This window comes from Vulpes vulpes, chromosome 13 (genome assembly GCF_048418805.1).
Source record: "Vulpes vulpes isolate BD-2025 chromosome 13, VulVul3, whole genome shotgun sequence".
NCBI classification, from domain to species: Eukaryota; Metazoa; Chordata; class Mammalia; order Carnivora; family Canidae; genus Vulpes; species Vulpes vulpes.
This window is the reverse complement of record NC_132792.1, coordinates 39,986,369-40,003,192: the sequence shown is the minus strand read 5'-3', so window position 1 is coordinate 40,003,192 and position 16,824 is coordinate 39,986,369. Positions and strand designations below refer to the sequence as shown.

The following is a 16,824-nucleotide window of genomic DNA, read 5'->3' as shown; positions in this document are numbered from 1 at the left end:
GCTCAAGGCGGGAGGCCAGGGGGCGGGGCGCCGGGCGGGGGCGGGGCGTCGGGAGGCCAGGGGGCGGGGCTGAAGGCGGGAGGGAGGCCGGGAGGGCGGTGCGCAAGGCGGGAGGTCAGGAGGGTGGGGCGGGGCGCCGCGCCGGGCGCGTCGGCCGTGGGCGGTGCCAGCGCGCGTCGGGCCGTCTTCCTGCGCGCGCAGGCCTGGGTGCGCCCGCAATACGCTCCGGGCGTCCTCCGCTCCCGGCTCCCTGGTTCCCGGGCCCGCGGCGGGACGCGGTTGGCGGCGACACCCGGGGGGGCGGGTCAGGAAGTGGGGGCGCGGCGGCCGGAGCGGTCCTGGGGCCGCGGAGGGGTTCGGCGTCGCGGGACCCGGAGGGGCAGTCCGGGACTCCGCGGAGACGATGGCGGAGGAAGAAGGTGACGGCCCCGGGGTCCCCGCGCCAACCGTCGCCCGAAGTCCCGGGGAGGAGGGGCGGGGGGACCGGGGGGCGGGCTGCGGGCGGGCGGGCGGGGAGGCGACGTGCGGGAGCCCAGCCGGTGCCCCAAGTTTGGTCCGCCTGCGCGGGAAGCAGAGGTGGAGCTTAAAGTTGGGAAGCGGGTCGGAAGAGCCAAAGCTGGGGGGCGGGGAGCGGGATGGAGGGGGATGGGGGAGGGAGTGCGACGGGGAGGAGGTTGGAGAGGAAGAGGGGTGCGGGGAGGGGAGGGAGGGGTGCAGGGGGAGGGGGCCCAGCCGGGGTGAGAGGAGCGCCTGCGGGCCGTGCTGGCGCGGGACCCGGGCCCCTCCTGCGGGCGCCCCGCGCAGGGCGTGCAGGAGCCGGTGGGGCCCCCGCGCGCCCCCAGGGCTGTGGGGGTCGCGGTCGGGGTTGGGGCTCGGGCGGGCAGCAGGGAGGCGGGTTCCCGGGGGGCCGCGGGCCGACGGGTGGAGGGGATGGGAGGGGTTGGGCGCAGCGGGGGCTGCAGACGCTGGCCGGGACCCCCAGGGCCGCCGCTAACAACGTGGATCTCCTCCGTCATTACTGTTTTCCAAAGGAAAATGATGCGACGAGAGAGAAACGGGGAGCCGGAGGAGTGCTCTCAGGAGAGCACTGCCCGGGGCGGGTGTTGCAGGGAGCGTCCGGGGCGAGGTACCGTCCCGCCCGCGCCAGCCTCGGGGGCGGGTGCACGTGGCGGCTGCGCGGCCCCTTGCGTCCTGGGGCCCGGGGCTGAGCGGTGGGGCGGCCGCCTCGGCCCAGGGTGACCCCGGGTCCCGGGACCGAGTCCCGCGTCGGGCTCCTCGCAGGGCCTGCTCCTCCTCTGCCTGGGTCTGCCTCTCTCTGGGTCTCCCAGGAACAAATAGAGAAAGTCTTTTAAAAAGAAATTTGTATTCTGGGGGGAAGCCTACCGTGTACCTTCTCGAGTGCACTTGTGCATGCGACCTCCCTGGGGATGAAGCTATAACCTGAACCGGGAGTGCGAGGACCGAATGGCAAGGATCCAGCGGGAAACAATTTTTAAGAAATTGTTCTCTGTTCTTTGGCTCGCCGCCCTGTCCCGCTGCTCGCCCTGGCTTCGTATCCACCGCCTCATTCTTGAATTAGCAGAGTACTAACGCTGTTCTAAATTTAGGACTCTCTACCTAAAAGCAACTTTGAAATCAAGGCTATTTGTATTTTGTAAGGACGAATGTAATTCCATTTGTTATCTTTGGTTCCGGTGGGTGTTTGTTTATTTTTTATTTTTTTAAATTTTTTTTTAAAATTTATTTATGATAGTCACAGAGAGACAGAGAGAGAGGCAGAGACACAGGCAGAGGGAGAAACAGGCTCCATGCAGCGGGAGCCTGATGTGGGATTCGATCCGGGGTCTCCAGGATCGCGCCCTGGGCCAAAGGCAAGGGCCAAACCACTGCGCCACCCAGGGATCCCCATGTTTGTTTATTTTTTAAAAGATTTTATTTATACCTGAGAGAGGCAGAGACAGGCAGAGGGAGAAGCAGGCTCCAGGCAGGGACCCCCACGCAGGACTCGATCCCAGGACCCCCGGGTCACGCCCTGGGCTGAAAGCAGATGCTCCACCGCTGAGCCCCCCAGGCTGCCCTGGTTCCAGTAGTTTAAAATATTTCCTGACTGTCTTTTTTTCTGAATAGTTGCAAATCTGTGGAGTAGGTTGATAAGCTAACTTGTATGTTTCCATGAGCACTTTGATGCTTAAGCTAAAGCATGAAAAAAAATTATTACTGTAATACTAAGTCTTTAATAATATACATCATGCGAAATGAGAAATTATTTTAGGAGATTATAGTTACATTTTATATGGAACAATTAATGGAGTGAGGTTCTGTTAAAATATACTTCCATTCAGCAATTTTTTAAAAAGATTTTATTTATTTATTCATGACACACACAGTGAGGCAGAGACACAGGCAGAGGGAGAAGCAGGTTCCCTGGGGGGGGAGCCAGATGTGGGACTTGATCTCGGGACCCCAGGGTCCCGCCCTGGGCTGAAGGCAGATGCTCAACCACTAAGCCACCCAGGTCCCCCCATTCAACAATTTTTTAGTTCCATAAGCATTTGAGTGCCTACTGTGTTAGGTGCTGGGGATACAGCAGTCGACAATAAATGAGTATTTTATTTATCATAATAATTGTAATATCTATGGCAAACATGTCTATGTGTTAGGCATTCTGAGTGCTTTACATTTATTTGGCACTCTACAAATTGTTTTCAAAATACGTATTGTATTAAAATTAGAGTAAATGGGGACCTCCTGGGTGGCTCAGTCAGTTGAGTGCCTTCAGCTCAGGTCATGATCTCTGGGTTGTGGGATCAAGCCCTGCACCATGCTCCCGGCTGAAGGGGAGCCCACTTCTCTCTCTCCCTTTGCCCCTCCCCATCATCCATATTCTCTCTCTCTTCCTCAGATAAATAAAAAAATCTTTTTAAAAATGAAACTCTGTGGTCTGCTTTACTTGTATCTAGATGTTCCCTATATCTTTTTTGCTTATCTTCACATTCACTTGGATGTATTTCGTTGTCTCACTATTAACTCTGGGTGAATGATTTTTTAAGAATCTCCTCTGGCAAAAAAATGTCTTCCTTGATGCGGTAGAGGGTCAGGTTGTTCACATTGGTATTTCCTGAAAGAAATGTTAGAGCAAAGAAAGAAGTGGCAGCTTTGAGTACAGCAGTATTAACACTTCATTTAGAAATTGCTGTTATGTAGTCTGGATGGACATTTGCAGGCCTATTTGTAGCTCTGCTAACTATCTCGTGTGGAGAGCACTAGACCAGAGCCTGAAATAGTGGGTTATTTTTGTGTCTGTTATCATTTTCATTTAGTTTGACTTTTTCTTAACAATGCTAAAGATGTAAGAGGGAGGAGAAACTTAAATTCTATCCTAGAGCTTTCCTATCAGAGTTAATCTAAATCATTCATTGCTTTGGCCTTTGCTGCTTTTCCACCGAGAGATTCCTGGTTTTGTATTTCAATTATGAAGTTAGGAGATCAGTATAAAGAAAATTAGGTAAATTTGGATCTAGTCAGTTTTGTTTCTCAGTGACAGGTAAAAAAATATATTTATTTATTATTATCTATCTATTTATTTAAAACTATTTATTTATTTAAAACTAGACTCCATGGCCAGCATGTGCCATTCACGTCATTGCAAATGGCAAGATTTCATCCTTTCTGAGATGATTTCATCATCTTTCATTATAGTTGAATAATATTCTACTGTATATATACGCCACGTCTTCTTTATCCATTCCTCTGTCAATGGACATCTGGCCTCTTTCCATATTTTGGTTATTGTGGACATTGCTGCTATAATCATTGAGGTGCATGTGCCCCTAAATCCTCATTTTTGTTGGGTGCTTTTAAATTTTGCTTTATCTCAGCAGAGGAAAATTAAAAAGGCATCATGAAAAAGAAATATAGTAATATGTATCAATTGACCCAGATTTGTGTGCAAAAATACTGAAAATCTGGGGCCTTTAGGTGGCACAGTCAGTTGAGCATCCAGTTCTTGGTTTTGTTTTGTGTTGTGATCTCAGGGTCATGGGATGGAGCTCAGTGTTGGGCTCCATGCTAGGTGCGGAAGCCTACTTAAAAAAAGAAAAATATATCTCTAGGAAGAAAAGTAGTTAGGTTGAATATAGTAAATTTTTGTTTCATTTAGAATTTAGTTTACTGGTTTGGAGATACTTTCTGCTTTATTTTTTTTTTTTTTTTTTAAGATTTTATGTATTTGTTTGAGAGAGAGTGTGCATGAGCAGGAGTGAGGGACAGACAGGGAGAAGCAGACTCCCTACTGAGTGGGGAGCCTGATGCAGGACTCTGTCCCAGGATCCGGGGATCATGACCCCAGCCAAAGGTAGATGCTTAACTGACTGAGCACACAGGCACTCCTGGGTTCCATTTTTTATCAGACATAAAAGGGTAGCCTAATACTGGGAAGTTTTCTGACGGCTTCCCACATATAGGGATATGCCATTTCTAATACCTAAACTGTGCAATGGTAATATCACAGCACTGTGAAATTCTGCACAACTGCAAGATTATTTTAAAAATGAAGTATAGTCTTATGATCAATGTATTGTATTATATTTTGAATGATAAAAAAATTGTTAACCCTTGAATGATGAGTGTGATACTCTCAGGAAACTAGAATAATACACTAATATATTAAATAACACCTTGCTCCCCAGTTATTCTGGAAAGGAGTTTACTTATTTTGGAATATTTTGAAAATAACATTATCTCAGGAGAAGAGCTTATTGATTTATCAGTAGAACTTTGAAAGCACAGCTAGAAGACACAGTCTAAATCTTTTTGTAGGAAAAACAGTTTTTCTGTCTAAATGATTTATTCAATTGTGAAAAGTTATCTTTTGTACTAAAAGGTCTCCAACTGACTTCTGCCTTAGTATAACAAAAGTGGATTCTTTTGGGTTATAGATTAGAAGAACAACTTGATACACATGTTGTAATAACATCTTAAATATTTTAAGGACCAACAGTAGAACTGCGCCAAAGAAAAAAGCTGAAGTCTTCAGAAAATAAGGAATCTGCCAAAGAAGAGAAGATCAGTGACACTCCAATTCCTGAAAAAGCCCCGAAACGTAAGTTAGATAAATTTGGAGTTTTTGTGCTATTACAAGAATGGCTTTTTGTATACTAGGTATTATATATTAATATATTTTTTTAATTTAAAAATTCATTTGAGAGAGAGACAGAGTACCAGCAGGGGGAGAGGCAGGAGAGGGAGAAGCAGACTCTCCACTGACATGGGCTTGTTCCCAGGACCCTGAGATCATGACCTGAGCTGAAAGCAGACATGTAACCATCTGAACCACCCAGGCACCCTTGTTTTATATTAATATTTTAAATGTGTATAACTACTTTGAGATTAATTATATTGTGTTATCAGTCAACTTTCATTGTTTTTGTTGTACAACTCTAAATCTCACGGTTTTACAAAAAACGCTTATTTCTGACTAATGTTCCATGTTGTGGCTTCAGGTTGGTTGGTGTAGCTTCATGTGTCATGAAGGAACGCCCCTTACTTGGGATGTTTTCTTGGGCCCGATGAAAAGAGCAGGAGAAGAGGCAGCACTGTCTCTGAAATTTTCTGCTGAACTGGCACTCTGTCACTTGTACTCTGTTGACCCAAAGTCCTATAATCAACCCAGAGTCAGATGGAGAAGTACACTCTGACTACAGGGAAGCATTGCAAGCCACATGGTAGTGGACAGAGATGATTAATCCTTTTATAGGAAAGGACAAAATAAGTGGGAATAATAATATAATAGTTTACCACATTCTTTCCTTTTGGTCATAAATATTCACTTTTCTTCCTCAAACAAAATATACTCACTACCTCTCTGACCCCAAGGAAGATACTCAGTCTTACCCAGTCCTGGCCGCAGTCTGGAGGCCCAAGGTCTTCTTATCTCTGTCAGGGCCAGTTGTGATTCATTCTAGTCCAGAGACCAGTGAATTAAAAAGTTAAGTTACGTGCTTTATGTTAGGGGTCCCCAAGACCACTCCCATATTTGATGATTAACTGGAAGGACTTGCAGGTCTCAGAATATTTACAGCAATGATTTATTACAGTGAACAATACAAAACAAAATCAGCAAAGGGAAAAGGCCAGTGGGCTAAAGTCTGTAAGGAAATAGGTATAAGCTTTCCTGATTTTTTTTTTTAATATTTTATTTAATCATGAGAGAGAGAGGTAAAGACACAGGCGAATGGAGAAGCAGGCCCCATACAGGGAGCCTGATGTGGGACTCAGTCCTAGGACTCTAGGATCATGCCCTGGGCCAAAGGCAGGCACCAACCGCTGAGCCACCCAGGAGTCCCGCTTTCCTGATTCTTTTCCTAATGGAGTCACACGGGATGCGCTTAACTCCTTCAGCATCAAATTGTAACATTTGTAAAGTTTTGTGTACCAGGGAAACTCAGTAATGACTGCACACAATTGGTTTATTTTTTTTTTCCCTTAAGATTTTATTTATTTATTGAGAGAGAGAGGAGAGCATGAGCAAGCACAAGCCAGGAGGAGGGGTAGGAGGAGAGGGAGACTCCACGCTGAGCAAGGTGTGTGATGCGGGGCTCAATCTCAGGGATCATGACCTGAGCTGACTGAGCCACCCAGGTGCCCCTGCAGTTTTTATTGGCGGCTGGTCATGTCCCCTCTACCTACCACATACCAAAACTAGATTCCCAGAAGGAAAGCAGCGAACATGAACCACATGGTTTGTACATACAGGTCAGGCATAGTAAACTAACTGATGAGAGAATGGTGGGAACCCTCCTGAAATCCAAGTTCCCAGATTCTGACAAAGAGCTTACCTTGCAAGCAGGCTTTTCTCCACAAAGCAGTTGCAGGGCTGCTGTGTTAACTTTTCTGCACAGGCCCCCTCTCCCAGTATGTTGTTGGACAGGGACAGGATAAGCAAAATAAATGCTTCCATTCAGAAAGAGGAAGAGTGAGAGGCATATCAGCCATTGGTCCATAACAGTTTTAAAATCCTGCCAGATGGATATGAGGGCTTCTTACTCTGGGGTAGGGATGTTTCTTGATTAAGCCCCAGTTGTTTCCTTGGGAGTAGCTTCCCGGCTCATTGTACTCTGTGGTTCCTGGTTCCACCCTCTGGAGGTCCTTCCTTTTCTATTATCCTACTGAACTATATATGAGCATGGCTTTGTAGAATGTGCCATCCAGATAGTGCAGCGTTCCCTTCTTACACCCTCCTTCTGCCCACACACACACAGTTTTCACTATTACTAACATTTTGTATTAGGATGGTATTATTGTTATAGATAATGAACCAGTATTAATTTTTAAATAAGACCCAGACTTTATTCGGATTTGCCTAGCTGCTACCTAATGTTCCTTTTCTATTCCAGGATCCCAATTACATTTAGTTGGCATGTCTCCTCAGACTCCTTTTGGGGCTTTCCTTGTTTTCAGTGACCTTGACAGTTCTGAGGAATCCTGGTTAGGTATATTTAGGATGCCCTTCTATTGGAATTTGTTTGCTGTTTTTCTCATTAGACTGGGGTTATAGGTTTTGGGGAGGAAGAATGCAGAGTTAGAATGCCATTTTCTTCACATCATATCAAGGGTACATACTACCTTTTGATTACTTTTTAAAAATAGAAGTGCATAAATATAAATATCACCTACATCTGATTACTTTTAATATGCTTTTTCAGATGTATTATTTCAGCGCTTTGCAAAGATTTTCATTGGCTGTCTTGCAGCAGTTACTAGTGGTATGATGTATGCTCTCTATTTATCAGCATACCATGAACGGAAATTCTGGTTTTCCAACAGGCAGGTAAGAAGAAAGAATTTTGAGCATATGAAAGTTGTTTTAGTATTTAATTTTAATCTAAGTAGTGTGTTTTTCAGGGAGCCAAAATATATATTTGTGATAAGTATGACAAATGCTTTCTTATTTACAGGCATTAGAAAAAATGTTGTAGGAACTATTTTGAGAACACAGTCATAGCATCAACCTTAAAAAATTTAGTACAGTGTATTTCCAGGCTATGTAAGAGAAGCTTTATGGATGCTTTTCTTCATGCGACTCCTTTACGTGGGGCTTTTGATGACAGTGAAATGTTACGGAGTTTAGTCACACTTTCAGTAGTTTTGGTTGTTTGTTATTTACATTTCCAAAACAATCTGTAGAAGTTTTGGTAGTAAAATAATAATTTTTAGATCATGGGATTAGAATGTTTTGGGGGCTTGGAAATTATTAACATGCATGACAGTATTTATTAAGATGTCTCTTCATATTAGTATGTTTAATGTCTGGTTTTAAATCATGTGTATTCCACAGACCCTTAGTCACTCTGGCTACTTATGTAATTGATAATTTAACCTCTGAGTAAATTTGTTCTCTTTTACAATCAGATACATATCTTTCATGCATTGACAAAGTCCACAGTGTTACAGGTTGACTCTAAGAGCTTTTTCTTTTTTAGTCCAAACTGTGTTTGTTTGTTTGTTTGTTTTAAGATCTTATTTATTTTATTCATGAGAGACATAGAGAGAAAGGCAGAGACAGGCAGAGGGAGAAGCAGGCTCCCTGTGGGGAACGCGAGATGGGACTCAATCCCGGACTCGGGATCACGTCCTGAGCCAAAGGCAGATGCTCAACCACTGAGCCATCCATGTGTTCCTATTGTTCTTATTTTTGAGCAATAGTCAAGCTGACTGGATGTTTTTAAGCTATCGATTGACCTAATCCTCCCAAAACACCAAAACATTTAGCTGATTAATTACCTTTATTGATCTGACAAAAGCTATTACTATAGCATATCCTATTTCCTTGAAAATGTTATACATATTAACTATTAGTAGTTTTCAATACAGGATGTACAGTAGGATTATCTGATGAGCTTTTAAAAAATAACCTCCCTCTCAGATTTTTACGTGGGATGGGGGTGGAAGGGTAATCTAGGATCAGCATTTCAAAAGATGTCTAAGCAAATCTGTTGTGTAGGCAGAATCGAGAACAACCAAGAGTTTGAAAACATCGAAGTCATTTTTAAAACACTATGTATGAGTCAGGAACATTGACTTTACCTGGGAACTTTCTCAGAATTGCAGATTCTCAGGCCCCACTTTAGAAGCAGAATCTAATCAGAGATCTTTTAATAAGATCTCTAGGACTTTCATAAGAACATTAAATTTGAGAGAAGCATTGATTAACAATTTACATATTTGAAATCTTAGAAAGAAATCTGTTTCCATTCATAAAGAATCATTTAAAGAAAATTTATCAGATTTTTTTGTTAAGGAAATTTATTTAGATTAATAAGCTCTGAAGGAGGAAAAAAAATTCAACGATCAAGTAGATCTGGGAAAGATTTCCTCTTGGAGATTCACAATATATAAGGTATACTGAAACTCTGAAAAGTCTTGCAATAAAGAAACCCATTAATTTTTTTTTTTAAGATTTTATTTATTTATTCATTCATGAGAGACACACAGAGAGGGAGAGAGGCAGAGACACAGGCAGAGGGAGAAGCAGGCTCCCTGCAGGAAGCCTGTTGTGGGACTTGATCCCAGGACCCCGGGGTCACGCCCTGAGCCAAAGGCAGGTGCCTAACCGCTGAGCTACCCAGGCGTCCCCATTAATTTTCTTTAATGCTGCCTTTGCACAACTTATTTAACCATAGAACTCTTTAGGTAACACCTATTTATATCTTAGGAAATTCTGTTTATCAAACTTAGGAAAAAATGCTCTGATATCTTTTGTTTTATATTAATTGATAAATATGCATGAAAATAAAGGAGTTTTGTTTTCAAAGACTATAGATTTATGAAAGCATGGTTTGTCATACAATGCACAGAACTTTTCAGTGTTTTTGGATTACTTATATTCTTGGTCCTGTATAGCCCAATATTTTATGATAATATTTTTAAAGATTTATTTATTTTGATAGAGACTATGCGTGTATGCACGCACACGTATACACTTGTGCGGGAGGGGCTGAGGGAGAGAATCTCAAGCTGACTTCTCACTCAGCATGGAGCCCAGTGCAGGGCTCAGTCTCACCACCCTGAGATGATGATTTGAGCTGAAATCAAGAGTCGATTACCTGACTAAGCAATGCAGACACCCGTATAGCCCAGTTTTAGGAACTTAAGATATACTTATATTTCTGGAAGTTCTTTTGAAAAACACTGATTACGTATCTGCTACTCTTGAAAAGAGTTAAGGGTTTACAGTTCTGGATATATTGCTTTTATATATAAAATATATAAATACTAATTTCTCCTTAAACTTCTCTTTTTATTATGGACTTTAATACCTCAACCATCATTTTTTATTACTTACCTTACTATTCTTGCTGTCCTTAGGGCATTTTTTCTGGTTTTCCTTCTAGATTTTCCTTATACATAATAGGTAAATGACTTATGAGCTGCAATCCATTTTACTTTATTTTTATTTTATTTTATTTATTTTATTTTATTTTTATTTTATTTTATTATTATTATTTTTTATTAGAGACATAGAGAGGCAGAGACACAGGCAGGGGGAGAAGCAGGCTCCATCCAGGGAGCCTGATGCGGGACTCGATCCCAGGATCCCAGGGTCATGCCCTGAGTTGAAGGCATTCACTCAACCACTGAGCCACCCAGGCGTCCCTAGAATCCATTTTAAACCTTTATGTTTTTTTTTCTTTTTAAGATTTATTTATTTGAGAGAGAAGCATGTAAGCAGGAGGAGGGGCAGAGAGAGAGAGAGAACGAGAGGATTTCAAGCTGATTCCACTGAGCACAGAGCCCTATGCAGGGCTCAGTCTCATGACCCTAAGATCATGACCCAAGCCAAAATAGAGGTGGATGCTAACTGACTGAGCCACCCAGATGCCCCAAACCTTAGGTGTTTCATTAAAATGACTGCCAGATTATTGAAAATTTAACCTCTGTAATGTGGCCACTAATGACCAAAGGAAAATTCAAACATTTCTTTGAATAAAGGATAAATAAATAGCATTAATTTAGAAGAGGAGAGAGAAAGATTGCAGTTGAAATTTAGGATACTGGTATTTAAATAATCATTTCATTTTCTTGTAGGAGCTTGAACGAGAAATCACATTTCAAGGTGATAGTGCCATTTATTACTCTTATTATAAAGATATGTTAAAAGCACCCTCATTTGAAAGAGGTATGATAACCACATTTGTATTTTTTTCTTAATTAAACTCTACCCCCAACTTGGGGCTCAAACTCAGGACCCTGAGATCAAGAGTCATATGTTCTACCGACTGAGCCAGCTAGGTACCTCCCATGTTTGTATTTTTAATAACAACATTTTTCTAAAATACATTGTTCTATATGGGAGCCCTTGAATGTGGAGATTTGTCTTAGAATATAAGCATTATTCTTTCTTATACTTAATAAAAACATTGGAAAAATGCAGTGTTATGTTTTGAGATTTTTCTTAGTAATTTAAAATATTTAATGAGCTCTGAATGATATATTTAATATTGTAAAAGCAGAATAATCTGGAGAAAAATTTTTCTGTCTCTAGGTGTTTATGAATTGACACACAATAACAAAACTGTATCTCTGAAGACAATAAATGCAGTGCAGCAAATGTCTCTATATCCAGAACTTATCGCCAGTGTTTTATATCAAGCAACTGGTAGCAATGTATGTTTCTTTTGACTTTAATGTTTATTTTTTACATATTTACAAATAACTAAAATTATTCAATGTTGTCCTATTATCTCTCTTTTTTTCTAATTAGGAGATTATTGAGCCAGTATATTTCTATATTGGCATTGTTTTTGGATTGCAAGGAATATATGTTACTGCTTTATTTGTTACAAGTTGGCTTATGAGTGGAACATGGCTAGCAGGGATGCTTACTGTTGCGTGGTTCATTATTAACAGGTAAGAAATGTTTAAGTGAAGTTTTACAGTTTTTTTTAAAAAGATTTTATTTATTTATTTATTTATTTATTCATGAGAGACAGAAACACAGGGAGAGGGAGAAGCAGGCTCCATGCAAGGAGCCCGATGTGGGACTCGATCCCGGATCTCCAGGATCATGCGCCAAGCTGAAGGTGGCGCTAAGCCACTGAGCCACCAGGCCTGCCCAGTTTTACAGTTTTCTTATGGCTGTGGTATTTGGTTCTAAAAATGCCACCCCCCCCCAGAAAAAATAAAATAAAATAAAAATGCCACCTCCCAAGTATTCCACACCCTAATCCCCACCTGTGAATATGATGAGAAATCAGTCCTGTGATTGTTTTGTTAAATGGCACAATTGACCTTCAGGTAGGAAGCTTACCTGGTGGACCTGATCTAATCAACCAGATGAGTCATTAAAGGTAGAGCTCTTTCTCCGCCTGGTGCAGAAGGGGAGGTCAGAGATATTTGAAACAGGAGATGGATTGCTGCTCTGTTGCTGGTGTGAAGTGAGGAGGAAATGAATTTTGCCAGTAAGCCTGTATGAGAGGACCGCAAGCCCTGGATGAGAACGGCAGGCCTGGCTGATGTTTTGCTTTTAGTTTAGGGAGGCCCTGAGCAGAGTATTCAGACATACTGGGGTAGGTTTGTGAGGTAATAAATGTATGTTGTTTTAAGCCTATACATTTGTGGTCCTTTGTCATGCAACAACTGAAGGATAGCCCATCTACCTCATATCTCCTTTTTTGTCAGACATAGTAACATTGGCATACATGGATATGCCTTTTCTTTACTCTTTTATTTAATTTGTTTTTTTAAAGATTTATTTATTTATTTACTTATGATAGACCTAGAGAGAGAAAAGAGAGAGAGAGGCAGAGACAGGAGGAGGGAGAAGCAGGCTCCATGCCGGGAGCCCGACGTGGGATTCGATCCTGGGACTCCAGGATCGCGCTCGGGGCCAAAGGCAGGTGCCAAACCGCTGAGCCACCCAGGGATCCCCTACTCTTTTATTTAAAACTGATGACACAATTTCATGAAAAGAAGGAAGAGGCATCAGATACATTACTATCACCACAGATAAGGATTCTGTAATGATCTATCACAGAGTACTTGGAATTAATAAACTCATCACTTTTGGTAACCAGAGCAGCCTCTGTTCTTTAATTGTGAGTAAAAAAGAGAGTAGGCAATGAGGGCTTCTTTGAACTGGAAGGCTGGTATGAGAGAGAAATATTTTCTTGGCATTGGTCATTGTCAAAAGTATATTTTTGAAGGATGAATATTCTTTCTTTCCTTAACACTTTTCTCCCCTAAAACTTACCATTACCAAATTTTTTTAAATGAAACATTTCTTCTGTTCTAACATTGACCTTTGGGGATCCCTGGGTGGCTCAGCGGTTTGGCACCTGCCTGGAGTCCCAGGATCGAGTCCCACGTCGGGCTCCCTGCATGGAGCCTGCTTCTCCCTCTGCCTGTGTCTCTGCCTCTCTCTCTCTCTCTGTGTCTCTCATGAATAAATAAATAAAATCTTTAAAAGAAAAAAAAATTACCTTTGGCAATTGCCAAATAAAAAATATGATACTTTCAAGTTACTGAGACTCAGCATTAAGGTCTATGTCTCTTCCTGGGGTTTGTCTACACTTAGTCACATGGTGCCAATCATTTGATAAAAGGATTTTTAAAAAATCTTTCTTAGGGGCTCCTGGGTGGCTGAGTCGGTTAAGTCTCTGACTCTTGATTTCAGCTCAAGTCATGATCTCAGGGTCATAAGATTGAATCCTGCTTTGGCCTCCATTCTGGGTGTGGAGCCTGCCTAGGATTCTCTCTCCTCCCCTCTCCCCACTCTGGTTGGATACTCTCTTACACACTCACTCTCTCTAAAAAAAAAAAAATCTTACTTAGAAGTTTTCAAGTACAGCTGTTCAGCTTTATGGGTAAAGCATATCTATTCTTATTCTTTTAAAAAATTTATTTTGGGAAGGCACCTGGGTGGCTCAGTGGTTGAGCATCTGCCTTCGGCTCAAGTCGTGATCCTAAATCGAGTCCCACATCAGGCTCCCCAGGGGGAGCTTGCTTCTCCCTCTGCCTGTGTCTCTGCCTCACTCTGTGTCTCTCATGAATAAATAAAATCTTTTTAAAAATTATTATTATTATTTAAAAAGTTTTAAAGATTTATCTATTTGAGAGGGGGAGAGAGAGCATGAGTGGGGGCAGGAGGAACAGACGGAAAGGGAAAAGCAAATTACCGGCTGAGCAGGGAGTCTGACATGACTGGGGCTTGATTCTAGGATCCTAGGATCATGACCCAAGCTAAGGCAGAGGCTTAATGGCCTGAGCCACCCAGGCACCCCTGGTTTTAAGCTCTCTCTCTCTCTCTCTCTTTTTTTTTTTTTTTTAAGATTTTTTATTTATTTACTCATGAGAGATACAGAGAGAGAGGCAGAGACACAGGCAGAAGGAGAAGCAGGCTCCACAGAGGGAGCCCGATGTGGGACTCGATCCCGGGTCCCCAGGATCACGCCCTGAGCCAAAGGCAGATGCCCAACCGCTGAGCCACCCAGGCGTCCCTTAAGCTCTCTTTTTAAAGCATATTTCTCTACTTTGGGATTTTCATTGATTCATTAGGGCTAGGTCCATTACTATCATTTTTGTTGCTCAAATTGTCACAACTTTGATTAATACAAGTCCTTTCAGGCTGACTGTTGAGTTCTTTTAACACATCTTCATTAATCTTTGAAAGTTTTCTTATTTTCTGGCTCAGTTAGATGAATGGGCTCACCTTATACATTCCCTGCAAGAGATTTGGAATTAACCACTAATTAGTTCCTTAGAGAATTGATATGGATGCCAGGGGGATAAGATGATTTCTTGTTTAAGTTCCCATGTACTTTTCTAAAACTCTATTAGGATTCATTGAGTGAATCCTACTGGCTACTACAGATTTAGTAGCCCACTCAAAGTATTTCAGAATTCATAGACTAGAAAGTTTTGCTTTTTTTTAGAATGAAATATATTTAGTACAAAACTAGCATTGTTTACAATAATGAAAGGATTACTTTCTTAATTATGTGATGTATTATTGCTTCATACCAAGTCATCCTAAAATTTAACAGTTTAAAACAATAAACATTATGTCATAGCTCTGATGGTCAGGAATCCACAGTGGCCTAACTGGGTCATTCTGGTTCAGCGCCTGTTATTGAGGGTGCAGTCAAGAGTTGCTTAGGGCTGTAATCATCTGAAGGCTTGACTGGCCTGAACCACCTACTGCAGTCTCATTCATGTGACTTTTACAAGAAGCCTCATCACTGTTTGTCATCACATGAGCCTAGCCATAGAGCTGCACACAACTTGGCTGCTGGCTTTCTCTACAGTGAGTGATCCAAGGGAGTGTGGAGTGAGTGTGCTATAGTGGAGGCCAGATCTTATTTATTTATTTATTTATTTATTTATTTATTTATTTTTAAGATTTTATTTAAGAGAGAGAAGGAGCAGGGAGAGGGCAGAGGGAGAGGAAAAAGCAGACTCCTCACTCACTAGGGAGCCAGATGTGAGGCTTGATCCCAGAACTCCGGGATCCCAGCCTGAGCCTAAGGCAGACGCCCAAACGACCAAGCCGCCCCAGTGCCCGAAGCCAGATCTCTTTTATAACCTAATACGAGAAACGATACGTTATTCTGCTATATTCTCTTGATCCTGCAGACTAACTCTGGTATGTTGTAGGAAGTAACTACACAGTGTCAATACCTTCCAGACAATCTTGGAGACTGGCTACTATAGACATTGAACTTTGTTTTTTTAAGTGGGCTTCATGCCCTTCACATGGGGCTCCAACTCAGGACCCTGAGATCAGCACTCACATGCTTGCTTGGGACTTCCGTTATAAAAAGAATTATATGTATTTTATATGGCAAAAAGAAAAGTTGATTACTTTGTTCCAAGTATGGGGGTAATTTTTTTAAAAGTGGAAGAGGAGTGAATCATAATAGTGGTAGGGGAGGTTAAGGGTCTCCTGTGAAGTTCAGTGGTTGAGCATCTGCCTTGGGCTCACGGTGTGATCCTGGGGTCCTGGGATAGAGTTCCCCCATCGGGCTCCCCACAGGGAGCCTGCTTCTCTCGCTGCCTCTGTCTCTGCCTCTCTGTGTGTGTCTCTCATGAAGAGAGATTTTTTAAAGATTTTTAAAAAGATTTTATTTATTTATTCATGAGAGACACAGGGAGAGAGAGAGAGGCATACACACAGGCAGAGGGAGAAGCAGGCTCCATGCAGGGAGCCCAATGTGGGACTCATCCCGGGTCTCCAGGATCACACCCCAAGCTGAAGGTGGTGCTAAACCGCTGAGCCACTGGAGCTGCCCAATAAATAAAACCTTTTAAAAAATAGAAGTTACATTTAAGAATGACTATAAAACTGAATCAGGGGATCCCTGGGTGGCACAGTGGTTTGGCGCCTGCTTTTGGCCCAGGGCGCGATCCTGGAGACCCGGGATCGAATCCCACATCGGGCTCCCGGTGCATGGAGCCTGCTTCTCCCTCTACCTGTGTCTCTGCCTCTCTCTCTGTGTGACTATCATAAATAAATAAAAATTAAAAAAAAAACTGAATCATAATTATAGAGAAATATTTTGTTTTCCTGTTAGCTATTTCTAATTTTTAAATAAGATCAATATTTAATAGAATTGCATTTTAGTTACTCATTTTAAAAATAAATAAATTATCTCATTATTTAAAAAAAAAAAAGTCTAGGATCCCTGGGTGGCTCAGCGGTTTAGTGCTGCCTTCGGCCCAGGGCATGATCCTGGAGACCCAGGATCGAGTCCCACGTCAGGCTTCCTGCATGGAGCCTGCTTCTCCCTCTGTCTGTGTCTCTGCCCACCCCAAACCCCCATGTGTCTT

General features: G+C 42.5%; 1 protein-coding gene across 5 annotated transcripts in view; it reads left to right on the top strand.

Annotated features, from left to right (window-relative positions):
• Positions 1-256: 256 nt before the first annotated feature.
• Positions 257-16,824, top strand: part of DPY19L4 (dpy-19 like 4) — a 60,509-nt gene continuing 43,941 nt past the window's right edge. For 2 of the 5 annotated variants that reach the window (XM_072734306.1, XM_072734304.1), the window contains exons 1-6: positions 257-419; positions 4,991-5,101; positions 7,704-7,828; positions 11,086-11,113; positions 11,543-11,664; positions 11,762-11,907. In XM_072734306.1, the coding sequence (XP_072590407.1) occupies positions 404-419; positions 4,991-5,101; positions 7,704-7,828; positions 11,086-11,113; positions 11,543-11,664; positions 11,762-11,907 (548 nt within the window). In that variant the 5' untranslated portion in view covers positions 257-403. Of the gene's footprint in view, positions 420-4,990; positions 5,102-7,703; positions 7,829-11,085; positions 11,177-11,542; positions 11,665-11,761; positions 11,908-16,824 lie in introns of all 5 variants that reach the window. The other 3 variants (XM_072734305.1, XM_072734303.1, XM_072734307.1) reach the window with 2 other exon arrangements.